The 26,638-nt window shown below is 42.3% G+C and overlaps 1 protein-coding gene across 18 annotated transcripts in view; it reads right to left on the bottom strand.

Annotated features, from left to right (window-relative positions):
* nrxn1a (neurexin 1a) overlaps window positions 1-12,034 on the bottom strand; it is a 56,895-nt gene extending 44,861 nt beyond the window's left edge. For 5 of the 18 annotated variants that reach the window (XM_079334264.1, XM_079334266.1, XM_079334277.1 and 2 more), the window contains exons 1-4: window positions 11,627-12,034; window positions 9,100-10,499; window positions 2,347-2,364; window positions 1,566-1,595 (exon numbers count right to left, since the gene is read on the bottom strand). In XM_079334264.1, coding sequence (XP_079190390.1) covers window positions 1,566-1,595; window positions 2,347-2,364; window positions 9,100-9,832 — 781 coding nt within the window. In that variant the 5' untranslated portion in view covers window positions 9,833-10,499; window positions 11,627-12,034. Of the gene's footprint in view, window positions 1-1,565; window positions 1,596-2,346; window positions 2,365-9,099; window positions 10,500-11,362; window positions 11,596-11,626 lie in introns of those variants that run through there. The other 13 variants (XM_079334278.1, XM_079334265.1, XM_079334276.1 and 10 more) reach the window with 6 other exon arrangements.
* Window positions 12,035-26,638: the final 14,604 nt, after the last annotated feature.

The following is a 26,638-nucleotide window of genomic DNA, read 5'->3' as shown; positions in this document are numbered from 1 at the left end:
GGTGTAAAATACAGGATCTTCTGTCTGACACTTCGAATGGTTGCATGCTTAGTGTGAGCATGTATATTTGATGCAAGGTGTAAAGAGAGCCATAGTTCATGTTGATCCATTTTATGAAGCTTATGTTTCAATCTTTGAAAAATGAAATATGTTGTAAGCTAACCACAGTGCAGTAGTTAATTTACATATAGTAGCCATGTTGTGTATGTTTTGACTTACATGTTTTATAATTCCTCACCAAGAAGTTTTTCTGAGTAAACCTAACCAATCTAATTAAATCAATAATTACATTTCATGATAAGTAATAAACTTTTCAGACAGCTGTTTTTTTTAATTATATCTAACCAATCTAATGTTGCTAAAACTGTTATTTGAGTGGTACCTAGATGTTCATATTTTGAATCTTAGAGCCTAAACCAAGCTTCCAAATTTGATGAGTTGAATCAACCCAAAATAAAAAAAAACATCTTCCAAACCATCCAAAGACAGCCACTTAGCCATACACATGAAAATAAGGGGAGGTACCTCTGAGATTTCCTAAATTCACAGAGGGCGGTGTCCCATATAGAGAAAAGAGGGCAGGAACAAAGGAGAGAAAAAGGAAGAAAGAAGGCAAGAAAGAGTGAGTTTGTTCATCACTGAACAAAAAGGTAGAGCAGAGGGGCTGGTGTTTATGAAAGTGTTCAGAAACACAGGACAACTTGGATGGATGGGGGGGGGGGGGGGGGGGGGTCAGGTAAACAGCATTGCTTTCATTCACAGAAATCTGTTCACATCGACATGTGCTCAACACTGTGTGAGCAGGAGCCCATGTGACCACCAGCGACGGTAAAGCACGACATGCTGGATGCTCGATGAAAAAGCCACAGATAAATGTGGATGAGTGTTCCTGTGAAAACTGCAGCAGTCATTGATTTAAAACCGTGATGCAAACAGCACATCATGCTCACATACCGGAATGTAAACACTGTGCATTCACACACTCGAACGCTTCCATCCCTTCAATCGAACCCTTACATACAGATGAGAGAAAGGGAAATGAGGTGAAAGAATAAAAACTAATTCAAACCATTCAAGGAGTCAGTCGGCCCTTAGCTCCATCCCCATGACCTGCCAAGACTAAGCCAGCCAAGCGCTTTCAAGCTGCAGCCGCCTACACCCCTCCCACATCAGCAGTCATGATATCAGGATAAATCACAGCAGAAGTTGCTCTCAGGCGCATCACTCCGTTAAAAAAAGTCTCCTTTAACGACACGTTTCATTTGATATTACTTAATTGTTCTACTGCAAAAGCCCCGGTCATCCGTTTTAGTTTAAATCAAAACTGAAATTTCTGATGAAGCCGAATGTGGGACCATTTTAAAAAATGAAGAAATCTCAATTACAGAGCAAAAAAAAAAAAAAAAACTGACCTTGGTTCAGTGCCTAAAGAGACAACTTCCTCCAGCGCCATTTGGGGATGAATTAGGGGAGGGATTCAGGGAGTTGTGAGTGTGGGAGTGAGGAGATAGAGGGATGATGGTATAGCAGAGGACAACAGGAAGTGAGGTAAGAGGAGGCCATACCTTGGTCGCCAATCATCAGGTGTGCCAGACCTTAAAAGAAAACAAGAGCACAGTCAGCACAGCAAAGGATCATGGAGTGTGAAGTATGTGATTGTGCATATATGTGTTTTTGGGATCTTACAGTACCTCACTAATGGCTAAAGTGCTCTGTGTTAAAGTGTGTGTGTGTGTGTATGTGTGTGTGTGTGTGTGTGTATGTGTTTGTTTTCTCCATTATTCAATTTTTCTAAATGGAAAATAAATGACTTGAAGACACTTACTCCTCCCAGGCAGCGATCCTACGCATCACACAGGTATGATCACAGACGTTTGCACACAGCAATGAACTAGGTCGTATACAGAACAGAATCTCTGTGTGCTTTTGTCTCAGTAACCTTGAGGCCATTTCGGATGATTGCACATGGGATGTAGAACTTACCATCTGTCAGCGACCCATCCCCACATACCCACACAGACCCACAAACATTTACACTAGCTTTCCAGTACAGTATGTACACTATAGACAACAGAATAAAGGCAAAAAGAGCAGAGAAATGAATGAAAAAGGACAACACCTTCAATTATCTGAAGGGTCGCGAAAGAAAGTAACAGAGCTAAATAAATGTGTACTTAATTAATAACTACATACATTAAGTAATGAAAAGGAGAGGAGGAGAAAGGAAGATATGTGTCAAGAGCAAGAGGGCAAATCTGAAGGCAGACAGACACAGACAGAAGTGCAAGAAAGACAAACAGACAGACAGTTAGATGAAAAGATTGATAGATAGAAAGTGCAACCTACCTGGAGTGTAGCTGTGATCTGGAAAGGTGTTGCGGCCGAGTGAAGAGAGAGAGAGACAGACATTCATTAACATGCATGCTAAGCCCTATGGTTACCATGGCTACTTACTTACTGTACATGCACACCCGTCCAGTGTTACACAGGGGTAACATACATGCAAAGAAGTCCACACAAACGTCACAATGGATACCATGCTGCACTGGTAGCCAAAACTGAGGTTTGTCTCTATACATCTATATTTACATAGATATATACCTACATGTCAGCATTAGAACGAATGCTCTCCCTATGACTAAGAATGTGTGCATACACTTGTATAAGCGCACGCACTCACGCACACCAATCAACACTTGTGGATACAGAGGGGGGAGGGGTTGTGGGGCGAAAATATACTTTCCTACCTGGAATTTTTTGGATTTTAGAGCCTTTTTACCCCAGAACTTACCTTGAAGCAGTTTCCTCTCTCCAGAGCCCCCTGACAGATATCATGCAATATGCACACACACTCACACACATAGAAACACACACACACACACACAACAATCTCTATGTCTTTCACACGGACAGACGCACATACAGTTACATTGAATATGACAGTATTACTATGGTGTGAAATAGCAGGGAAACATGTAGGGATGGATTAGCAGTGCAGGAAGAGGACAAGGGGCATGCATGGTTCAATACTGGGACTGAGAGTGTGTGTTTGTTTTTTGTGCATGTCAGAGTGTGTTTGTGCGAGTGTGTGAGTGCATTCGGAGCTGTGTGTGCAGTTCATCTGACTCATCCCTTTGCCTCTGCCCTTGTGCTAGTAGCATGGCAGAAACAGGTGGAGCCATTAGCATGCTAACAGCAATTTGCCCTCAAGGACAATGCAAGCCAGGCCAGGCCTAACAAGCCAGGTTCAGTCTGCCTTCACTGGAGGGCAGAGAGGCTTAGACAGTAATTACATTCATGCATAACTCAGCACGTTCTTTGCTGACTTTTGTTTGAATATACCTAATACTATTTATTCTCAAAAATACAAAAGATTATTGCTCCTTGAATGTAGCCGTGTCCTCTCACATTGGGATAAAGAAGGGCTGGATGATATGGACCAAAGATGAAATATTCCTCTACTTTTTAGCAGAATGGCAAAACACAATTTATATTTCACTCTCTAAATTTAATCCACAAGGGACAAATTTCAAACAGGCCCTCGAATTAACAGCCAGATACACAATGTCAACATACTGAATATATAAAATGGCACAAAATAAACTACCCGTTTGTAAAATAAAGAAATGATAATATGTCAGATATCTCCTGAACGGATATGATATCATCTGACATTACATGATATGTTGGAATGCTGGTTCTCTGTCAACAATGCAGCAGCCAGTAACACCTTCTAAGTTTCGATACTGGTCCAGAATTGTCTGTATTATCATTCTTTTTTAAGAGAGAAGTAAGCTGCACCCCCACATGGCCGTTCTGAACCCCCCTCCTTCTGTTTGCCTGGCACATGCCAGACCAACAGGAGTTGCGGCGGCGATGAAAGTCGTTCAGATGTTACAGATTCTTCACAACCCAAAGACCCTCAGCGTTTTCCTTAAAAGCTCAACGAGCGGAAACGTGGAAAAGACTGCGGTAAAGATTGGAGCTGCTTGTGAAAAATAGAGAGCGACAGACGCAGAGCCAATTAAAAGACGGAGGCTTCAGTGTCCGCGACATGGCAACCTGCATGCACATCGACTGTAGGGAGGAGGGGGCAGCTCTCATCAATGCTTTGAATTTAGCCTGCAGTACCCATTGTAAACACTAGGTGTCAGGTTTATATACTGTACTGGTTCTTTAAATAAAAATACTCCTTAAATAGGATCAAATAAATAGAAATGTTCCATGTTAAGTATGTATTATGAAATCTTTTCAAGGACAAAACAACGCTTACAGTGTTTATAACTTAACAGATGTGTTTTGTCATTTATCTTAAAAATGATGGGCTGAATAAAAGAGGATCTCAAAGAGCCAAAGATATGGTGTTAACATTAACATGCACAGAAATTGCACTGCAACAGCCAGATGGCTTATTTTTGGCTTCAAACACTGTCCTGAAGATCCACTGTTTCCGTCAGCAGAGCACATTCATTCGGTATAAAAGATTCATAACTGCATTTTTTTTTCTTCTACTTTTCAGAGGGTTATAATTTTATCTCAGAGCTTTATTGTGCCGCTGAAGTGAGGTGGCTGGGTTCAAAATAACAATCATTTCAAGGTAAAAAATAAACCTTTATAGCCGCCTCTGCCTGACTCTCACAGAACTGCTCAGCCTTAACTCACATAGACGCAAATAATGATCACCTCTTCAGCCATTTAAAAATATGTAAGCGCATCAAATGCAATCATTTTAGAAAACGTTCAGTGCTATGAACATGTTTATCCAAAAAGGGGAATTTGACCTCAGCTTTTAGCCCTTACTCTCTTTTTCATCCACTTAATATTTACTTAGGCACAGCCTTTGAGATGTTTCCTCCCTAAGTGCCCCTGAAAAGAGATGTCTTACTGTCACACTATGGGTTGGTATTTTCTGCTGACCAGTCGGGATTGATTCTGATGCATGGTTATTTACTTATCCTTTTGTTGGAGTTATCCCAGTCAACCATAGCACAACACAGCACTCCAAAGGGCATCAATCATCCTTTGAGACTGTCCTTTAATTCCAGAGAACTAGTTTTATGATTCATAAAGGCTTACGACAAAAAACAAACAAACACAACATATAATTGTTGCAGTCTGATGTCCATTAAACGTTCTGGCCCTTATCCACTACTTGTTCAGGTCTCATTAGACAGACCCCATCTTAACTGAAAATGTGGGAATGCTCCTTACATTGAATCTCTTTCTTTAGCTGATGTCCAGTAGTTATTGTAAAATCACTATCAGCGAGTTACAGATGACAAGACATGAAGTAACTTATTACAGCAGCCATTAAGCTGCTCTCAATTACCAACATGTTTCTTTCTGTTACACTCTAAACGATGCTGCATTTTCTACCTAAAGTCTGAAACGTTAATACGAGAAACCGAGGGAAGAGGACATTAGGAATGCAACACTTTTTAATACGCTCTTGTGAATTGAGGTTAATTCAGATTTCAGTACATCTATCTTCCATGCATTTTAGTCCTTTTTGAATGGGCTCTGTTTGTGTGTGCCAGGCAGTCCGCTCATGTGTCCCCGACTTTAATGCTTCAATTGAGGTGCGACATCTCATGTTAAAACAGAATTGGGTTACACATTGGGCTTAAATGTAACATTACGCAGTCATTTGGGTGAAAACCATCTCCTTTCCATGAAAATCAGCCTCATTACAAAATAACAGCTAACAGCCGCACAGTTAAGAGTGGAGAAAAAACTGAGAGATGCAAAAACTGCAGTACTTCTAAGAGTTGTCACATGCAAACTTCCCAGTGGTAAGGAAAACAATTCTATCTCTGCACAACGCATAAAAATAGTATATGTAGTCTGTTAATATTATTTTGGCATTGCTATGAGGAAGATAGAGGGAGCAAATAATTTACAATTGTTTGGAGCCATTAGCTACACGCCCGCACAGTTCAGGATGCATCCCTACAGAACACCAGTCTGAAACTTTGCAGACATACCAAGAAAAAAGCTGGAAGGATTATTTGTCATTTATTTCAGCGTCACAGCACTTCTACCATGAAAAACTCCCCATCGTGTGTTATCGTCAGTAGAGATTTTCTGATTCATTTAAATATGCAAATTTCAGAATTTGCATATTGCCCCGTTGGACAAAAAATAATAATAAATGCTTCAAACTTTATATTGTATTAAAGGTATAAGATTGTAAATATTGTAGTATGGCCTGTATCTGGTAAGACCATTTGTTACGATTAAATATGTAAGAAATAAGTCTCGTAAGTCTTTCTGTCATCATTTGGCTTGACAATAAAACAATTACATGAATAAATAAATCGAGGGAGAAAACAATTTCACGAGGAAGAACTACATACAGATTTACTGAATCTACTAATTCAATCTGTTTAAAAAAAAACCTTTTGTGATTACTCAGCTGATCTTAAAAACCAAATAATGAAGAAACAATAAAGTAAATCTTGCCTAAAAACAAAAGTTTTATAAGCTTTTTATATGAAAAACAAATATATCAGCACACCCTATATAACATGTATACAGTATATTCATTAAAGTAGCCCTTCTAACTGAATCCCATTTTATGAGTACAACTACTTATATCAGCTGCTATAGCTGAGTGAAAATATACTGTTAGCACTTGTTCTCCACAGCATTATTTTGGCCTCACTCACAGTTGAAATGAAGGTCTAGGAATATAAAGCAGAACCCTTATTAGGTCGAAGTAGCCTCTTGTTAAGCGACAGTGCCAGTCCAAACCAGGTACTGGTGAGGGCCTTTATATACAAAATGTCTGCACCTCCCATCCAGCCTGCACAGCTCCACTGCTCGCAGGTAACTTGGTGGTGATGTGACTAATGGTGGTGCTGCAGCCCGTAAGCTGTGTGAATGTTTTCTCTATGTGCTTGTATGTTTGTGTTAGATGTGTTTTTGTTCAGGTATGCTTGTATCAGTGCTGTCTGCGTCTCCCGCTGTGCTCCTAACCAGCGGCAAAACAGCCAACTGGATTAGACTGACTTGGATCACACGTAATCTCAGCGAAGCAGCACCGTGTGTCTGCAAGCAGATGATCATAGCGTCACCTGTCACTTCCTGAATATACAGACACCCCACATGCAAAGGCGAGCACTACACTATGGATCAATCTGACAGTTGTTTTGATTTATCAAATTATTATTTGCTCAGGTAAATAACTGAACACAGTACATGTATGTTGCAGGTTTGCACTTAATATGTAACTTAAAGTTATTTTAATCACACATTAACTGATTGTCTTCTACAACCTACAATTATGATTGATGAATTCATCATGTTTGTTTTGTATAATCACTGACCCAAAACTGAAACACATGACATATGCATCTTCTGCACTTCGTTTAAAAAACTATTATTTAAGTATTTGCAGAATATCTCCTGTCGAGCAACTAATCACTTCTCATTGCAGCGCCACTAAACTCTATTATGGTCAAATGATTTAAGCAGCATAAACTCGCTCCCTCACCTGCTCTGATAATTAGGAGTAGCACCATAAGGATGACTGTTTAACATACAAAGATGAATACACAATCATCACCAAAAGATGTAATGAAAGTAGATTTGTATGGCAGACATGATGCCTGAGGATGCTAACAGCTGGTTTGGGGTAGCCAGCAGCCGAGGAGTCCAGCAGGAGGGGACTGGAGCTGAGGTATGGGGTTAGGGAGGAAGAGCAAGGACAGAGGATCACTCCTGGCATGAGGTCTCCTTATAAGTCACGTCTCCATGGTAACCTAGGCCATCCCACCGTTCACCAAATGCAAGGGTGTGACATGGTGGGTGGCGGAAGCGAGGTGTGATGCTTACAGCGGTGCTGGGTGGGGTGTGAGGCCAAGTCGGTGACAAACTGCGGCCACACAGCAAGGACACTCTGCCGGGTTTTGGCGTCTAAACAAATGTGTGTCATAAGAATATCAATCACTGAGAGGGGGCTGAGAGCTGAGAGGGGTACAAGCGCTGAAAGAGCTATTGATTAGGAATGCAGATTTGCTTCAAATGAACCTCACAACGCACACAACTGTGCAAGGGAAATACAAGCATTTGCAGTCGTGGCCATAACAAGGTATCTGAGTTCATTAAGCAGCTGTTTCATTTTGTAATGGCCGTCATTACCAAGCCCTGTTCTGTATATTGGCACTTGTATTGACCAAAGGCTTGTTTGACAGTATTAAACAAAGGTAGTTCTTGTAGCGGTTAGATATTATATCATTTGTGAAACATAATTTTCTTCAGCCTTTCCTGCAAATAAGTTTAATTTATCCATGAGGCCATTTGTCTTCATCATTTTTACTACTTATAAAGTACAACCAACAGGAAACGGTTTCTTCTTTCATCAGGTAAAAACACATACTTAGATACTGTACACAACCAACAGCATTCTAACAGGATGCAAACGCAGATAAATGGCAGATTATAGATTGTACACACTTCATTTCAACACCCTTTGCATTGTACCTGTGAAGGGCCAACTAAAATCAATGCAAATCCATTAACACAGGCTGCCAGATGTCAGCCATGTAACAGCCACTGATTTCCAGCCTCTCAGCCAACTTCCAATTAAAGTCTCTCAATGCAAGCCAACAGCCACATCCATAATAATGGATCTATATGGTTTATTGTGTTTTGCCAAACACACCAGCTGAGCCCAACAAGGCTTTGACGCTGCCAACAGTCAGGTAAAGCTTTTTTACTCAGTTCCAGGAATTCGTCTCAGATCTCCACTCGCAAGCTTGAATGCAGCTTGAATCAGGCTCTTAGCTCCAGCACCCCCTAAACTGGACACACTTTTAAACTCTCTGCTGAAGTGGTATATACTCTCTACTGGCAACCATAAAAAAATCAATATCAAACATAACCAGTAAGTATGTCTTCCACTGTTTTTGAAAGGCTGTCAGTCAACACACGAATTGAAGGCACTTGGTGAAGGTGTGAATGAATCATATTTATCTACTGCAGCACCTGTGTCCGGCATTGAACTGTCTTTGTTTGTGTTTGGGTGTATGGCGTATGTAATTGTGTACGTAAAAGATGAGATGTTAATGATGGGGTCAGCATGGTACTGGGCCTTACCTTCGCTGCAGTCGTTGCCTTGGTAACCGGTGTCGGAGCAGTCGCAGACGGCCTGGTCGTTGACCACACTACACACCCCTCCATTCTGGCACTGGTGGTCCGGCCCACATCCAGCTGTTACCGTGACACCCTCTGAGCTGTCCAGATTCGCCAGTGAGCCGTTGATGTTTACTGCCGTGATCCAGCCACGGAAGGCGGGATGTTCCCGCACAGAAGGGGAGGTAAGGCGCAGCGGCGAGGAGTGGAGTTCTGGAGTCACCCCGCCCATGAAGGTGTGGCTGAAAACTGTCATATCTCTTCTTTTGCTCTTCACTTCTGCCCATCCCTCCAGTCGTCCATCCACCTCCAACGAGGTGTTCCTCCAGTCCCGCTTAACACGCACTGCATGCCAGTGCCCGTCACTCACCGCCACGCCTGACTGCAGCTCTGCCGGCTCAGCACAGAAAATTGAGAAACGCAGGCGGAGGTGGCCGTGGAGAAGCAAAAGCTCCAGGAAGTCGCAGAAGCCCTCGTCATCGAGGTAAAGTAGCAGGCCCTCCTGGCTGTGAGTCCGCAGGCTGAAGCTCAGCACGCTTTCACAGCAGGCATTCCACACTGGGAACCGCCCCCACTGGCTGGACACGCCTCCAAACTCCAGGACCTCGCCTTGGGCTTGACCCCCAACAGTACACAGGCACAGCCCCAGGAAAAGTAGGGGGGCTGCCGCCCAAACACACACTGCCATCACACTCATACACACACCCGTTCTCACACTCACACACACACACGGCAGGAGATAGAGGCTAGAGCTGGGATGTTCGCTCTAGCCTACAGCTCATGGTGACAACTGTAGGGCACTTCGTTGAACACTTTCTATGTGTCTCTAGTGTGCCCTGCTTTTTACAGGGGTTCTCTTTAAAACAGGAAGTGATTACACATTGAAGAAGAGAGTCAATCTGCGGTTTCCCCCCCGACCTTCAGTAGTTGTGGGAATCTTCTTTCTCTCACGGTGTTCGTGTCTTCTCTGGGATGGTCAGTGTCTTCTCTCCATTCAGTCTTTCATTTTTCACTTCTCACATATGAGACTCCAGATCGTTGTATTTTTGTGTGCAGCTGAGTGAGTGTTAGAGACATGACAAATAGGATGCAAACTCCATCTTTGTGCCCTAGATAGGGCCTTATCCCCCATGAAGGCAACTCCCCACGGAGTACGTGTGTGTGTGGCTTTGTGGCTCACACATTGGTAATGGAGAGAAATGACCCCGTCATAGCTGAATTTTTTCTCCCCCTCTTTCCTGTCTTAGTAGGGCAAGACTTAAAGTCTGTGTGTGTGTGGGCCAATATGTGTGTTTGTGAGTTTATGTGTGTAAAAGTGAGGTATGTGTGTCTCTCACTGCCACGTCATCACTCTCTCCAGCGACCTACAGAGAGAACAGAGACAGCACAATCAACCAGGGTCACACACACACACACACACAAACACTCGTGCAAAAACACTCTCTCTCTAACAAACACACTCACACACAACAACCCAAGCCTGCTATAAATCTCAAATTACTCTCTCTCATGCATTTTGGGCACACACACACACACACACACAATTCATCATCACATTTCACATATTGCACATTTAAAAAGCCCCCCCAAAAAGACTGAACTTACTAGACATACAATAAAAACGAGTCTTTACTTACACACAAGTCCACACACATATAAGGTCTTATAAGCTAACACATACTGTGCAGTGAAGGCACGCGCAAATACACAAACAGCAGCTCCTCAGTAAGGCTCCCATCATGCCGCAGGAGAATTTTATAAGGTGGCACAGGCTATCTGCAACTGCCAACATCATGTAAACATTTTTTTTTTTACTTTATGAGAGTTAAACGAGAAACCTCAAACAAATCGTTTTGCTGTTGCTGGGTTTTTTTTAAAGTTCGTCTTATTTGTAAAGGATTTAATGACGGTGAGCTGTTGGCAACTCGCGCCAGCTTCATCACAAAGAGCGAGAGCAGCTCGCGCGCTGCGGCGGATGACTCAAACCACGTCCCTTTATCGAATTAACGACACCAGAGCTGCTTTTCTAATAACTGGACACATTCACACATTCACACAAAAACACCCCGAGTGAATATGTACAAATACAAATACAAACAGACAAAAGCTACTCGCAGTTTCTCCCCCGCGACTCAAATCTTCGAAGGAAAAGAGGCGACATCACAGTTATTGATAGACGGGGTGAGTGACTGCGGTTGAAATATCGATTCTCGATTTGCGGCCATACCTCGTCTCCATTTTTCCTCCTACGCGCCCTTTACTTGCCTACACCGGAGGTTGAGTCTCATCATCACCTGCGCCGTTATCTACAGCTGAGCGAACTGGTTACACACGGTAATTACTTTTTCCCCCCCTCATACGGTTACTATTTCAGTTGACACCACACAACCTGTAAATGGGGATGTGACAGCCTCGCCCCGGTAAATTAAATATAACCCACCAGCGGTTTTTCCTTAGTGCAGTCTACACACAGCTCAGAAAACCGACCTACCTCAAGCACATCCGTTGGTTCCGTGGCAACAGTGCGGCGCGCGACTCATCGATTTACCTTCCCATTTGAGAAGAAACTGGCAGCCGCGAGAAAAGAAACAGCACAGGCTCGCCCGGTGGTAGATAGAGCCGGTCTACCGGACAGGGACAAAATTATCACAGGCTCGCCTCCAGGCGACAAGGTGCTATTGGTTTCCCCCCTCGCGCGCGCGCTTTCACTCTCTCTCTCCTTTTCCTCTCTCGCGCTTCCTCTCTCTGACTCAATGTCTTTCTCTCTCTCTTCTCTCTCTCTCTTTCCGTTTTCTTGAGAAGGAAAAGGTGCAGTCTGATGCTCTCCGCGAGACTCGGCAGAGGGAGTGTGTCACGTGGTCGCACGAGAGAGGAATAAGTGTGTGTGTATGTGTGTGTGTGAGAGAGAGAGAGAGGATGGGCGGGGCGCGCGCTGCTGCAGCACCTTGGACAGCGCGCACTCATCGCCCGCACGAAACAGAAATGCAATTACAGGGAGGCAGAAAATAAGGCGAAAAATCCGGGCTAGATTTGATTGATTAAGTGGCAGAGAATACGGCCTTTATCTGTCTCGTGCCAAAAGTGTGTAAGGAAGAGAGCAATTCAGTTTACTGTGTGTGTGTGTGTGTGTGTGTGTGTGTGTGTGTGTGTGTGTGTGTGTGTGTGTGTGTGTGTGCAGTTTCACACAAATTGCATAGTTCACACACTGAGTTCACTTGTATCATCTTTTTACTGATTTTTAAAGTGTACAGCACGTGCTTTATAAATGAAGATGGATTTGAATTTAAAGGATAACATCTGTATTGACTAGAACAACTTAATAATTTTCAGGCTCTGACCCCTTTAACAACAAACACTGGTCTTGACAGCCATAGCTACCTTTTAAACAGCTGTGGCAAACTCTTGAAGAAAGGATTTACTGATGTGCCCACATTATCAGGTCCGTAGGAAAATGTTTTCTCAGTTTAATGTGAAGACCTCTTCGGGAATTTTTTAACGTGTTTTTCTCACTTAGATCTGATTGATTCTCCAAATGAGAAAACATTTGCAGGAGAACATCTCTGACCATAAAAGGCTTTAATGGAGTCACAAGAATTGCAGGATTTTTTTTTCCAATCAGGTGGATGTCCAATCAGTGTTGATGGTAAAGGTGCAACCTTTGCTCTGCTGCAGTTCTACAGACATAACTTGCTCTGGCTCAAATCCACTGAATAACCAAATCCAAACTTATCTGAAATATATCCTTGTCTCTAAATATCTCAAACTATGCTGGGGTATTGTTGGAAACATTTGCCACAGGAGGTGAGGATTATAAATAGATTCACACTGAACATGTTTTTTTTTTTTTTACATTTTCATGTGAAATGATGATGCTGGTGCTGAAAGCATTAACAACATTTTTGAGATCTTAACAATTTGTTTGACTTTGGGATAAACTGGAATGCCAAATGTGATCCAGCCTTGTCACCCAGCATCAGTGTCCAACTTAGCAAATACTTGTTGAGGCTAAATGAAAGCCAATCCCTGCAGCTTGATTTCTAAAATCTTATGGAAAACGTCCCTTAAAGAAAGAAGGACGTAAAAGAAGCACAGATGGAGAACAAAGTGAAGGTAAAATAGATCCTGATCTACAGACTGCTTGGCCCAGCATGAGAGCATTGTATTGCATCACATCAGTGTGTTGACAAAGCTGAACAATATGCAATATATTTTCAGAAGATCTGCATTCTAACCTTTACACGTAGGTCATGACCTTGAGCTGGTAACTTAACAGACTTTGGTTGTGGAAATTAAATGACCGTCTCCCATATATTGGCTGGGCGCAGGCTTAGAGATAGGATAAGGACCTCAGAGATCTGGAGGCAACTCAAAGTAAGTCTGCTGCTCCTTCTCATTCAAAGGGGCCAGTTTATGTGGCTCATAATTCTGATCAGGATGCTTTGTAGGCGCTAGAGGAGACCCCAGGGCAGATGCAAAGCTCATAGCAGGGATTACACCAGAACACCCCATCTGGCCTAGGAACGCCACTGGATCTCCAAGGAGGACATGGAAAACATTGTAGAGGAGCAGGAGGCCAGTCCGGCCCTAAATAAGGGAAAACAAATGGATAATAATAATAAATTAATGTGTTTTTTTATAGCACTTTTCTGAATACTCAAAGACGTTTCAACAAAAACAACAACCGATAAACAAAAACAAAAAAGAAACGAGTAATGTAAGGGGAGAGGATGAGAGATAGTGGTAGAGTGAAAAGGTGAAGTTTAGGGATTTCTTGAAGGGAGCGAGTGTGGGGGTGTCTCGAGTGCTTTTTTTGGGAGTGAGTTCCAGAGGATGGGAGCCGCAATGGAGAAGGCCTTGTCCACTAAAAATGAAAAAATAAATGGAAAACTGGAAACAACAACAACAAAAACATGCTGCAAAAAAGACGAGTAAATGCGTTGGTATGAAACACGCTTCAAACAGATTTTTGGGGACTTTTACTGCTTTTCAACATCTGCGCTATCTGAGTTTGCAGCATGTCTGCCCTTGTCAGCCACCGTACAACACATGCAGATACACACGTACACAGGGATTTTTTTTTACTTTCGGGGGGGGGGGGGGGGGGGGGGGGGGGGGCTGGGCTCAAGCTGTGTTTGGTCCAGCTCAGAGGTGCTCTCCCTGGTCTCCTGGGGCTATCTGCTGCTTCTGCTCTCTCTCTCCCTCTGACTAGTAAACACATCTGCTTTCCTCATTTCAACGTGCTTTACCACTCACCTTCATAGAGTGCTGGAGCTGAAGGAGGTAGAGTAGTAGAGATGGAACATTGGCATGTGAAGACTGGGGGCCTCCAGTTAAAAGAACAACCCTGACCTGATCGCAGACACTCTGTTTCAAAATGCACTCTACAGAAGCGATGAATGGAGCTGCATTCAGCACTTAATGATGTGAAGCCGTCGACTGCACACACATACATCATTCCTGTTTTAGCACAATAGCTGTCAACTGTATCTCTGTGTGTTTGCAGTGAAATGTACAGTCCATGCTAGCACTAGTGCGATGATAGCTTTCTTTCTGTAGGGTTTTAATCCAACAAGGTAGGCCTCAAATTGATTTCAGCAACAGATATTATAAGAGAAAAGGGGGGTTTACCGTTGAGACCGCTGCTGGGATCAAAAGTGGAAGTCTAAACATGCAGCTCTGTACAAATGTTTTTGAGGGGAGACTTGGGGAGGAGGAGGAGTTACTATGGAAACTATCTCAATATCAGCACCTGGTTTCCCATTGGACTGACCAAGACCACCACGCCTCCTCCTCAACCCCCCCTAAAAACTCTCTTCTCTTCTCCTCCCCCCCAACCTGCTTTCTCTCTCTATCCCCCCATCACGAGGCCAGGTTGACCTTTTGGACCAAATGGCATTATCAAATAATAACATTCTTCAATCTCGGTCACAATGCATGCAAAGGAAATCAGTAAGGACATTTCTGGCTGGAAAACATTTTAGGTGCACAGAAAAAGTAAATTGCACATGCAAAGGTTTTTTCAGCTTAAAGAATGAGAGATGATTTGAAATCATGTACAGATCAAATTAATATATATACCACATACTGAAAATCTAAAATATTCTGTCAAGTAGAGTGTTTGCAAATAAATTGGGGAAAATGTGTATTTTTATCAAGCTCTTCCAAGTACAAATCTTAGCCCTTTTTTTCAAAGATGTTATTGAACCACATTCCAGTATGATGAAAGAAAGAAGGCAGAAAGAAGGACACTGCTGCACTGTAACTAACAAAAATAGAAAAGCAACCAGAATCACTCTATGAAATTCTTGCAACAAATCGATTTGTAGCGATGGTAACATGCTAAATATTACATTACACATGCATTTTTTAATCTCTCGTAGAAAAGGGATTGCTTAGGAATTCTTAATGTTATGTCTTTCTATCTGCATTAACCAGTGCCTGCGCTATTTTTCAAATGCTCCCTGAGATTCAGGGCTGCAGCTGCAATGTCTGATGGTCATCTATTTATGATTAGTTGAAACAAGTCTATGGCATTTCAGCTTGGAATTCGGTTGTCTTCCCTCACTTTCAATGCAAATTAGAAACATTTCCAACCAGAGTTCTTCTGATATTAATAACAGTATTGGAATTGGGTCCCAAAAGGTTAGAAGTATGGTATCAGGTTTCCGTGAGTACGCCAATAATTGATTCAATCAAATGCAATACTTCACAAGACGCATCCAAAACAGTAGCCTGCAATAACACATATTACTGCTAAAACTGGCATAAACTGTCTTTTTTTAATGGAACAGAATTATTGCAGATATTATCATTTGACAAAAGTATACATCTGTGTGATGCCGAAGTAGAGTCTAACAACAACAAGCTCGTAAAATAACAGCATGCAGTCTGGGTTTTCCCATCGTACAGTTTAAGTCTGTTTTATTTAGAATTTGAAGTTCAACATAGTAAAACAAAAAAGTAAGATGTATCACGGTTTGAGATGCTGATTTATGCTGTTGGTGTAGCAGCAGTGCTCTATGTGAGCAAATACTCAATGGAAAATGTATCACGGCGGAGAGAAAAAAAAAAGTATCAGAACATTTCTTCTTCCAACAACATAAATGGTAACTCAAAAATATTAGAGCAATAGATGTTATGGATAATGTTACATTTGGCTGATTCACATATTCAGTCAAGGCTGCAGTTACTCCTTTGCAATGCATCCTGGTAGTACAAGGCAAGCTTGGTGAGCAGGGGAGCACATTTCTATCAATTAACATAGAACGCATACACAGGAATCTATAGCATAACTGACTACACATACCTCCCACACTGATTTACAGAGAGATGAAACAAAGAGCTCCCTTTAGGGGGAAAAAAAGATCGTTTCATGATTCAGTAATTATACACTTAATGATGTGGTGACTTTTGCAGAAAAGATATTCTAAAAATATCTGGCAAAACAATCCATTCTAAGAAAGCGCTTGCTAGATTAAAACTCAGTGACGGATATCTTTTGTGCCCTTTGTGAGAGCATTCGCTTTTGCCTGATTGATTCACTACGGAGAACATAATTATCTGCAATAATTCTGAGAGATTAGACTCTGAACTTCAGGTAACTTTTTTTTTTTTTTTAATGGATGTTAAAATGAGACTTCCTTGTTGGCGATTAAGATAAAAACCAATAAAATGGTCAGGTATAATGGAGGCCTCATTTGGCACGCTTTAGAGCAGGTTATCCGTTTCTCCAAGAGCCATCAGGGTGTGATGTGATGCATCATCAGCCTGTAAGAGGCACGGAGAAATGCATTATACCATGAGCATTTTAAATTGCTGTGACTCTATCAGCCAACATTAACCGTGACAGATATGGGCTGCCTCTGATTGCATTATTCCTTATTGAATGATGAGGTATAGAGGAGCTCCATTCTGTGTATTTCTCCGACCATGTTTGCTCTTCCCACCTCCCCACTCCCTTCCTGCCTCTGACAGGCTGACAGCAGGCACTGACCCCTGACTTTTTGCCTACTCAGCAGAGAGAAGGTCACTGTATACGTGTATGTGTGTGTGTGTGTGTGTGTGAGTGAGTGTGTGCAGACATATTTTCTTTGTGTGTGCAGGAGAGTTTGTGCATGGGTAGTATGTGTCTGAACTGCCAGCAGAGTGAATATACAGCCAAAAATAAAAACTCATCTGTCAGCATCCAGCGGGTGTGTGTGCGTGTGTGTGCACCCGTACTTTTGTGCTTGCATTTATGTCAGTTTGTGCGACAGTGTTTGGCGCTGAGCTTGAGACGGGGAGGTTTACCTAGTTTGTGCTGCGAATAGTGACAAACGGCACAGAGGGGTGGAGAGGGAGGTGGGAGCTGCAGCACCACATGTAGGGAAATATTAGGTTTTTAACAGTGATTTTGTAGAAACAGTGGGATTGTATTTATGTAGAAGACCTAGTGTGTGATTTCAAACACTGTAGTTACACAGTGGTGAGAGCACATGATTATGAGGGTATCATTTTATGAGTCAGACACCTAATTCACACAGAGAGGCTAGTCTTCATGCAAGTACAATTGTGTGCATCTGTGCATGTGTATAAGTGAGTTAGTGTGTGTTTGTGTGTGTGTGTGTGTGTGTGTGTGTGTGTGTGTGTGTGTGTGTGCGCGTGCGTGCTTGACAGCCAACCACCCTTCTCTAAATGAGATTAAATGGGAGGTTTGTCTCTAATCGTGTTGTAATGAGTTTCTGTGTAGCTCATACATTTACTAATTCCACTTGCCAATAGTGCAAACAGCCACGTGAAACATCAGTGTATATGTGGGTGTGTTAGTGTGTGTGCGTTTCTGGGAGAGGTCACCTACCTGCAATCTTACTCTCATTTATAACAATAGTGCTGACCTGTCCTCATCAAAGGATCGCAATTTCTAAACACAAATAGCATTAGCTCATGTGCACAGACATGCACACATGGACGCCCACACATTAGAACAGGGACACACACATACATGTATGCTCAGACACACACACACACACACACACACACACACACACACACACACACACACACACACACACACACACACACACACACACACACACACACACACACACACACACACACACACACACACACACACACACACACACACACACACACACACAGGAGCACAAGAGCAAACGTGCAGTCTATCTGTGTATGGATCTGTGTGTCATTAGAACTCTCAACAGGCATTAGCATTGATCATCTGACTAGCAGATGGAGAGTGACCGACAAGAACCAAACAAAGCCTGTCTGATTGTGTGTGTGTGTGTGTGTGTGTGTGTGTGTGTGTGTGTGTGTATCTTTGTGTGTGCAGAAGTGAGGGGAGGAATGTGTGACTTGCTTACATGTGTGGCTAAGTGGAAAAAACGCTCAAGATCCATAGTTCATTAGCCTTTGCACCACTGATTTACGTTTGTGTGTGCGTGCACATGTGCAGAGCTCTGTGTGTGTCCCTGCTCATCAGAGAGACCATAAATCTGGACTTACGAGGTGCTACTAGTTGTCAAGGCAACACAGCCACACTCAGCCCACAGCCCTCCATGGCCTACAATAAAGGGTCAGGGGTCAAGGCGGTGTCGTGCAGTGGAACACACTTTAAGAGCCGATAACGAACCGAGGAACCAAAAACAAGGAACACAACGCTTCCTTTTACCTTTCACTCTTGGCCTTTTGCCTTGAGACCTCCTAAATGTCATGAAAGCCTCACTCCAGTCCCCTTAACACTGCAGCTATAAGGACCTCACAGAACAAGGGAGGAAATTTAATGAATTGTATACAGTTGCTTACTGGAGCACAGTAAACACACCTACACACACACCTACACACACACACACACACCTACACACACACCTACACACACACACACACACCTACACACACACACACACACACACACACACACACACACACACACACACACACACACACACACACACACACACACACACACACACACACACACACACACACACACACACACACAGATCCCAACAGGATTAAATAATATTTCCTTGAAGGCATTTTTAATATCAGAGGGAAACAGTGTTTTAGTCAAGTACCAAACCTTGAGTCAAACTTAAGGTCTAAGTCAAAGTCTTAAAAAATCATGAGTCCTGGAATTAGGTAATTAGGAACAAAGTTATTGATGGATGAACTCTATCTAGCTGATTCAAGTGTTGTGTGAATCGACAGCAGGAAGCGACTGGTTGCAAAAAAAAGGCAATGGAATTAAACGTGGTAAGAAAATGACCATGAATCTATATAGAGAGATGGACAATATGCTTTAGGGCGTGGCTATACCTTTGATTGACAGGTCACAGACTCAACGACTGATCAACAAATATTGATATGTCAAAGCTTATCCAATATTTCCCATATCTCCAAAGATTTTCTCTTGTGGTTAAAAAAAATTAAAGATGGCTATTGGCAAAATTCCAACCTTGAGGGTATTTCAAACCACAATGGTTATTCTTACTGCGGACATGCAGTATCTACTTTTACTCCCAGTTGATGGTCCTGATGCTGTGCATGCCAGCTCACTTTCACACTGTTTTCGTTTACTTCAAATGGCTGTTCATAAGAAAAGTCCACATTAATCATCCCTCTTTGGGTAACTCGACTTTTTCAGAAATGGTAGTTCTTTTTTTTTTTTGGTGAATGATGAATAATTATACAATAAGTTTTATCTTATCAAGTTTTTCCTCTAATGTTCTATAGGTCTGAACTCTGAAAAGATATTGATTGTCCCGACTGCTTCCTTTTGTTTTTCCTCTCTTACTATGTCTTTGCACTCCATTATTAGGTCATCCAATCACATCAGCAAGTCGTTGTGCAGCTTTGTCTCTGTTACCAGGCTTCACTTACTTCATTTTCAATGTCACAACTACTATCCAATAGCTCAATATGAAGGGAGTGAGGGCCACTTATAAGCAGCAATGTTAAAGAAACACCTTTTCAAAGCCAAATGTCTACTGCTATAAAAAGGCCTGTTATTGTGTATGTCACTCTAAAATTGTTGGCTGCTTTTACAGCTTCCACTTTTTTATGGAGGCTTTTCACAAGATGTTGGAACCTGGTTGCAGGGATTCGCTTCCATTCAGCCTCAAGAGCTTGAGTGGGGTTGAGTACGGATGCTGGCTGTTGGCCTAGCTTACTGTTCGTCCCAAGGCTGCTGGATAGTGCAAACAAGTTCCTCTAAACCCAACTTGGAAGAAGAATTTCTTCAAGGATTTATCTTTGTGTGTATGATGGCTTTGTTGTGTTGAAACTGGACAGGGGCCTTCCCCAAACTGTTTCCACAGACTTTATTCTGGGAACCGTCATTGTGTGCTGTGGCATTAAGAGTTCCTTTAATGAAAAACAGCCCCAGACCAAAAGCACACGAGATACAGTTTGTATTGATCACACACATAAAGTGGCCCATTTGTGCACCTGTGTGTTTAAGTATGTGCGCACTGTCCAAGCTAAAGAGGGGGGTCATGAATTAGGAAGTGTGAGCAGTTAGGGAGAGGAGTGTTACTATGACAACGGGGGGAGAATGTTCCAGGTGACAGTGAGATCGTTGAGATGCTAATTGTCCATTTTCAATCCTCCATAAAGTTTAACAGCCTCTCTGCCTCCACATGTTATTCTAACTCAGTCACAGAGTATACCTCTGGGATGTACAGCTATTGCTCCATCCCCCTCTCTTTCTTTTTTCGTTTATAATGACATCTCATCCTCCCTTCATCTCCTCCTCCTTCCTCCTGCCAGTGAGAGGGAGCCTGTGTAAATATCATAGACGATCCGGAGCATATGTGTGCGTCTCTCTTGAGGCCATCCAACACCTGATCATCATCCTCTCTTTCCATCCATCTCTCTCTTTCTCGCTCGCCTTGTCCTTGCTCTCCTCATTTCCTCCTGTCCAAATTCATCTCCCTCCAAGTTTCCTCTCCATTTTCTTCCCCCCTCCCTCCTTGCACATTCCCCGCTGTTTATCTCCACCGCCGCTCCCTCCCTACGCAGTGCGTTTAACCACTTTGTTCCCCTTTAAGATAAAGATAATTAAATCAGCAGCTAAATGAGAGCGTGTGCTGCTGGCGTCACTATGGTGAGGCTTTGATGTGCTTTTGCGGCTAGATAGCATCAACATCAACTCATCAGTCCCAAACTACTGTTGCACACTTACACACAATCATGTGTATGTGCCTGATTTATGCATTCACACCCACTGCCTCCCTCCTCCTCCTCAGCCTCCTCTTACAGTACGCACAAAGACACACAAAGCTCTACTGTCTTAGCTCCCATTTCCTGTCATCCAACCACAGCATTCTTTACTGTTGAGCTCACCCACTTCCCTTTCCTCTCCAGACCTCTCCATCGCTCTCTTTTTCTAATCTTACGCCGCTCTCCCTTGCTCTCTTCCCCCGCCTCCTTTTTTTTTCCCGATCAGCAGGTTGCTAGGCAACTGTGCTCCATTGATCTGGAGGAGCATGATGACAAGCTCCCATAACTGTCATGCAAACACACACACGCACACACACACACGTACACAGTTATTTGAGATGTCTAGTAGCACCTTTAGAACGAAGGCGTCATTGCTAATCTGATAAGGACAAGGAACAGGAGAGAGGGAGGAGGGACGAAGTGATACAAATGACAAAAGAAAAAAGGAGGAGGAGGAGAAAATGGCTCTTTAGTTTGCCTACCTACTCATATACTTCCTCTCTTGTATCCTCACTCATTCCCTTTCTTCTTTCCCATTGGATTTCCCATGTAACCCTTGCCATCCCTGGAAAACAATTACTTTCCCTGCTGGCCTGGTTAAATTTCCAATCTGACCCATCACACAGTCACGGCCATCTCATCATCGCCAGCTACAAACTGGTTCCATTCCATTTGCGCCTCCACTTCAGCGCATATAACACTCGCTGTCACAATGAAATGAAACAACGATGGGTGAGAGAAAGAGGTAGAGTCTGTAAGTGGCAATAAGTCCAATATTGTGGTGTAAAATAGAGGAGTATACATTTATTGAAAATGCAAATGTTGCAAATATTCCATCTGTCATTTCAGGTGTCTTGGCGTATTTATACATATTGTGCATGTTTCATGTAACATGTTGCCTAACATGTTTCATGCTTGAATACTGTTTACTTATAATATGATATTTAGCCCTGTCAACACACCCATGCGGGGCCCATGCTGATTATGGGCTGGTGAATGGGCTCCATGTGGGCAAGCCCAGATGGGCTCAAGGTGGGCATTACATGGGCCCTAGCTTAGACCCACATGGGCAACCGCCCACCTACTGCTCATGTGGGGCCCAACAAAGAAGCCCACTCTAAGCCCATGCCCACCCAAAGCCCAACCAGCCCAAGTGAGGCCCATATGGGCCCAAACTGTACATGTTTGCTGGGTTTGTTTGCCCATATTAATAATATTTAATACCCTTAAGGGTACCATCAGGGACCCATAATAAGCCCACATGGGGCCCAGCTAGTTTGGGCCCCAGATGGGAGGAACCTGGGTTGCCCATGTGGGTCTAAACTAGGGCCTATATAATGCTCACCTTGAGCCCATCTGGGCTTGCCCACATGGGGCCACCATGGAACCAACGGACAAAATTAACCAGGACCCAGCTGGGCCGCCCAGATGGGGCCCATTCACCAGCCCATATCTGACCCACATGGGCCCCGCATGGGTGTGTTGACAGGGTCTACTGCCCACCTACTGCCCATGTGGGGCCCAACAAAGAAGCCCACTCTAAGCCCATGCCCACCCAAAGCCCAACCAGCCCAAGTGAGGCCCACATGGGCCCCAACTGTATGTGTTTGCTGGGTTTGTTTTCCTATAATAATAATGGTTACTACCCTTATGGGTACCATCAGGGACCCATAATAAGCCCACATGGGGCCCAGCTAGTTTGGGTTCAAATTCTAAGGATGTTCAATCAGCAGCCGCTGTAAGCAATATTCAAATCTGTTTTGATCAGCTTAGTGTTGTTACCTTTCTAACCACTTGAATTTAGTTGCAAGTTTTTTTACTTTTTTTTTTTTATCAATGCAGTGACTCATTTCACGAATTTGAAAGTTAAAGTATGTTTTTGTATTAAATGCATCCACATGAAAAATGTCAAAGGAAACGGCAGCGACCATGAGCGTTGATGTCCTTCCTTTCCCTCCAGAGTTTTTGTGAGTGTCTTTTCATTCGATACACAATATAATGCATATTTCAGTGTTTTAAGTAGTGCACTGAATAGTTGCAATATTTTCAGAATGATTTTCTGAGAAATTGCTTTTGTATTATATCTTCTTTCAGAAGAAAAAAGTAGAAAAGAAAAAAAGCTCTTCACAAGGTTTGGACACAGACAAAAGACCGGTTCATTGACATAAAAACCTTGAAGTGCATCTGTAAAGAGACAAAAAGCATAAACTAAAAACATTTAGCAGCCAGATTAACAGTTGGCCTGATGGTGGCACTAGATGAAAGACGGTGAAAGAGATAACCTCCAGTTATCTTAATGTATAGGTAAACATGCCATTAGATATTGATGACATTGAGTTGTTTTGCAGAATAAGATAAGACTTCTGGTTGCACAAGTGAGGAAGTCAAAGGATTACCAAAGTCAAGAGTTAATCCTTTGAGGACCAAAATTGTCTGTTTAAAGGTTGTGTAAATAAATCTGGCAGACAATGTGTTTTACAGACTAATTGAAAGCTTTAAAATCTTATTTGGCACAAGAGTATCAGTCAGAGAATGACCATGGTTGTGCAGATCTATCCTCAAGGGACCAAGAATGTCTGTGCAACGTCCTGAGTGCCAATCAACTTTGTCGATACTAAAGACATTTTTCAAAATTAAGTGAACTCTTATGGGCTGGTGGTACAAGAAAATAAGTTGAAGGAACATAATTGGCTTGATTACCCGAGGAACTAAAAGGTCTATACAATGAATGTCAATGCAAAGTGTTGTACCAATACAAGTGTTGGATATTGAAAAAGCTTTGGCCTGCTGCTAAATATAAAATGTCTGAAGGTTAATCACTGAGAATCACACATTTGTGTTTGGCAGAATGTGTAAAAGCTTATACCTACTGATGGAAAGAGGATACTTTTGACAACAATATTCCAGAGTAATTAACTTTCAATTTAAAAAAAAAAAAAAAAAAAAACCTTGTGAAAATCAATTTTGTTTATGTTTAGCAAAGTGTTGGTTTATGACAAAAAATCAGATATCTACCAAAGCTGTTCAGCTTCCTGCTCTGGGAACTACAAATGTCCATACAAAATACCAAAAGGTCTGAGAATTACCAAAGTCAAGAAGAAATCATCCTTCATGGACCAGGAAAGTCTGTGCAAATCATTGTGCAAATGAATTAAGTAGATATTCATCGTACAGGTCTTAAAGTGAGTGGTTTGAGTTGATGGTGGCTCGAGAAAAACAGTCAGAGTATAGGGATGTGTCAATACATCAAGGGTGCATAAAGGTTATGATTAGACCTGCTGTTCATGGATGAGGCTGTTAACGAGAACAGTGTGTTCCTTCCTTAAGGGGGAAAGGTAAAAACACTTTTGTACTGTTGTTTACTGAAAAAAAGAGCAACCAACAGGGTTTCAGTTTCAGAAGACACACAAATGAAATGTATTTGCAGCCAGTAGGAGACACACAAGTTTATTGAGTTAGACAAGATGACAATACTATCAAGAAACCTTAATAAACCGTCTACCTCAATAGATAATTATATCTGAAAATTAGATGTCAGATTTCATTTTAAGCTCTGAGTTTTTTGGCGGCTTATGGTCAGAACAAGAGCGAATGATGACAATATTTACAGAAAGAAAAACAGAAACAAACTGCTCTTTTTTCGATGACAACTAGCAGCAAGTCTGTCAAGTGTCAGCAGCAAAAATGTTCTCTTGCCAGAGTGACAGACTCCTTTCATCATTTCAAATCAGGCCTCTTCACCTGCCAAGCTCAACATATTCACTGACAGCACAATTTTTCTTCGTCAGCTTCATGCTGTTCTCTGCCTCTAAATTCAACACATTGTTAAGATAAAAAAAAAAAAAAAAAGGAATCAAACGGAGAGAGAAAGAGAGAGAACTTTCATGAATTCCCAGTCTCTAACACCTCTTCATCTCAGTTCTCCTCCCCCACTCCTGCTCTGTCTCTGATTTCAGTAGAGACTCCAGCAGCTTTACGCTGGCTCGTCTCCAGCAATTATTTGCTTGGTTCCACTCTGACGCAACTCAGACTCCACTCATCGTGTTCTTCGTCATCAGCTCTCGCTTCTTCTGTTTAAGCGAGACTCCCTCGCTGACTTCCACTCCCACTCATCTCCAGAGTGGGCATCAGATCTAGCTTTGCACTATTTTCTCTCTGGCTCAAAATGAGCTTCACATCCTTTGTGGTTCTTGTGCCAGATTGGTGCCAAGAAAGTCTCTTCTCTCATGGCTATGACTCGGCTTTGACCTTAAACCCATTTTGAACCCATGCCAGCTGACCACCAGCTCTTGCTATTGGCTCATCTCTGCCCCTTAATCTCAAAAACAAGACTATTTTCCCTGGAAATCCATAAGTTATGGCTGTACATTCCAAAGTTAGCCCAACATTAAGCATAACTCGACACAGATGCTAGCGCGACATTAGGCTTTGTCTGCTTCGACCCTCCTTGATATCTCACAGCAATGCAGCCTTTTAGAATTAGTGTTTACCTTAACTGAAGAGTCTCCTAAAATACCAAATAGATATGGAGTACCTGTCATAGCTGCTTAAGGATTTCCATCACTCAAAATAATGTAGAACCAACGAGAGCTGAGGTAATGCTCACTGAATGTCAAGGGCACAGGAGGACAAAACAACATGTTCAACATGTAGCACTGTAATGGTTTCTCTTGTAAATAATAAATCTGATCCATTCATATTCTTAAAAAAAAAAAAGGAAAAACAACACTCGTATAAAAACAATCCGTGGAAAGAGTTGTACCTGCAGAGATTTTACTCAAGTGTCTCTGCAGTATGTTGTCACCTTTTCATTGAATTCATTTAGATTTTAGATTCTCAAACATCATTCGCGCCTCTTCAAAGTGTCTGTCATTTTTCCTGCAGCTCCAAGTATATATATTTTATATTAAACTGGACAATCCCGCAGCAAAGTAAACCAAATAAGGGGAGTCCCTCCTGATCAGTCTCCTCAAACACTTCACGGTTCTCACTCAAACACGCTGATAAAGTTCGACTTTGCTCGAGCTTGAGGAAGATTTAAAGTATTAGCTCACATTGCTGTGACTGGACTTAAGCCTTATTTATACCAATTTTAAGAGTGAAATATCTCAAAATCCCTTCAGCAATGTCAGTCTCACATGACAAATATGTATATAAGTAGTTACACGCCACATGCAGGAGGAATAAAAAATCGTGATGAATGATTGGCCACTTTTTTTTTGAAAGACTTTCAAAAAGGTAACAATGACCCCAATTTAGACTTTTAGTTTATCCAATTTAA

This window comes from Symphodus melops, assembly GCF_947650265.1.
Source record: "Symphodus melops genome assembly, chromosome: 21".
Taxonomy (NCBI): Eukaryota; Metazoa; Chordata; class Actinopteri; order Labriformes; family Labridae; genus Symphodus; species Symphodus melops.
Note: the sequence above shows the minus strand (reverse complement) of the source record. Positions and strands in the feature narration are given on the sequence as shown.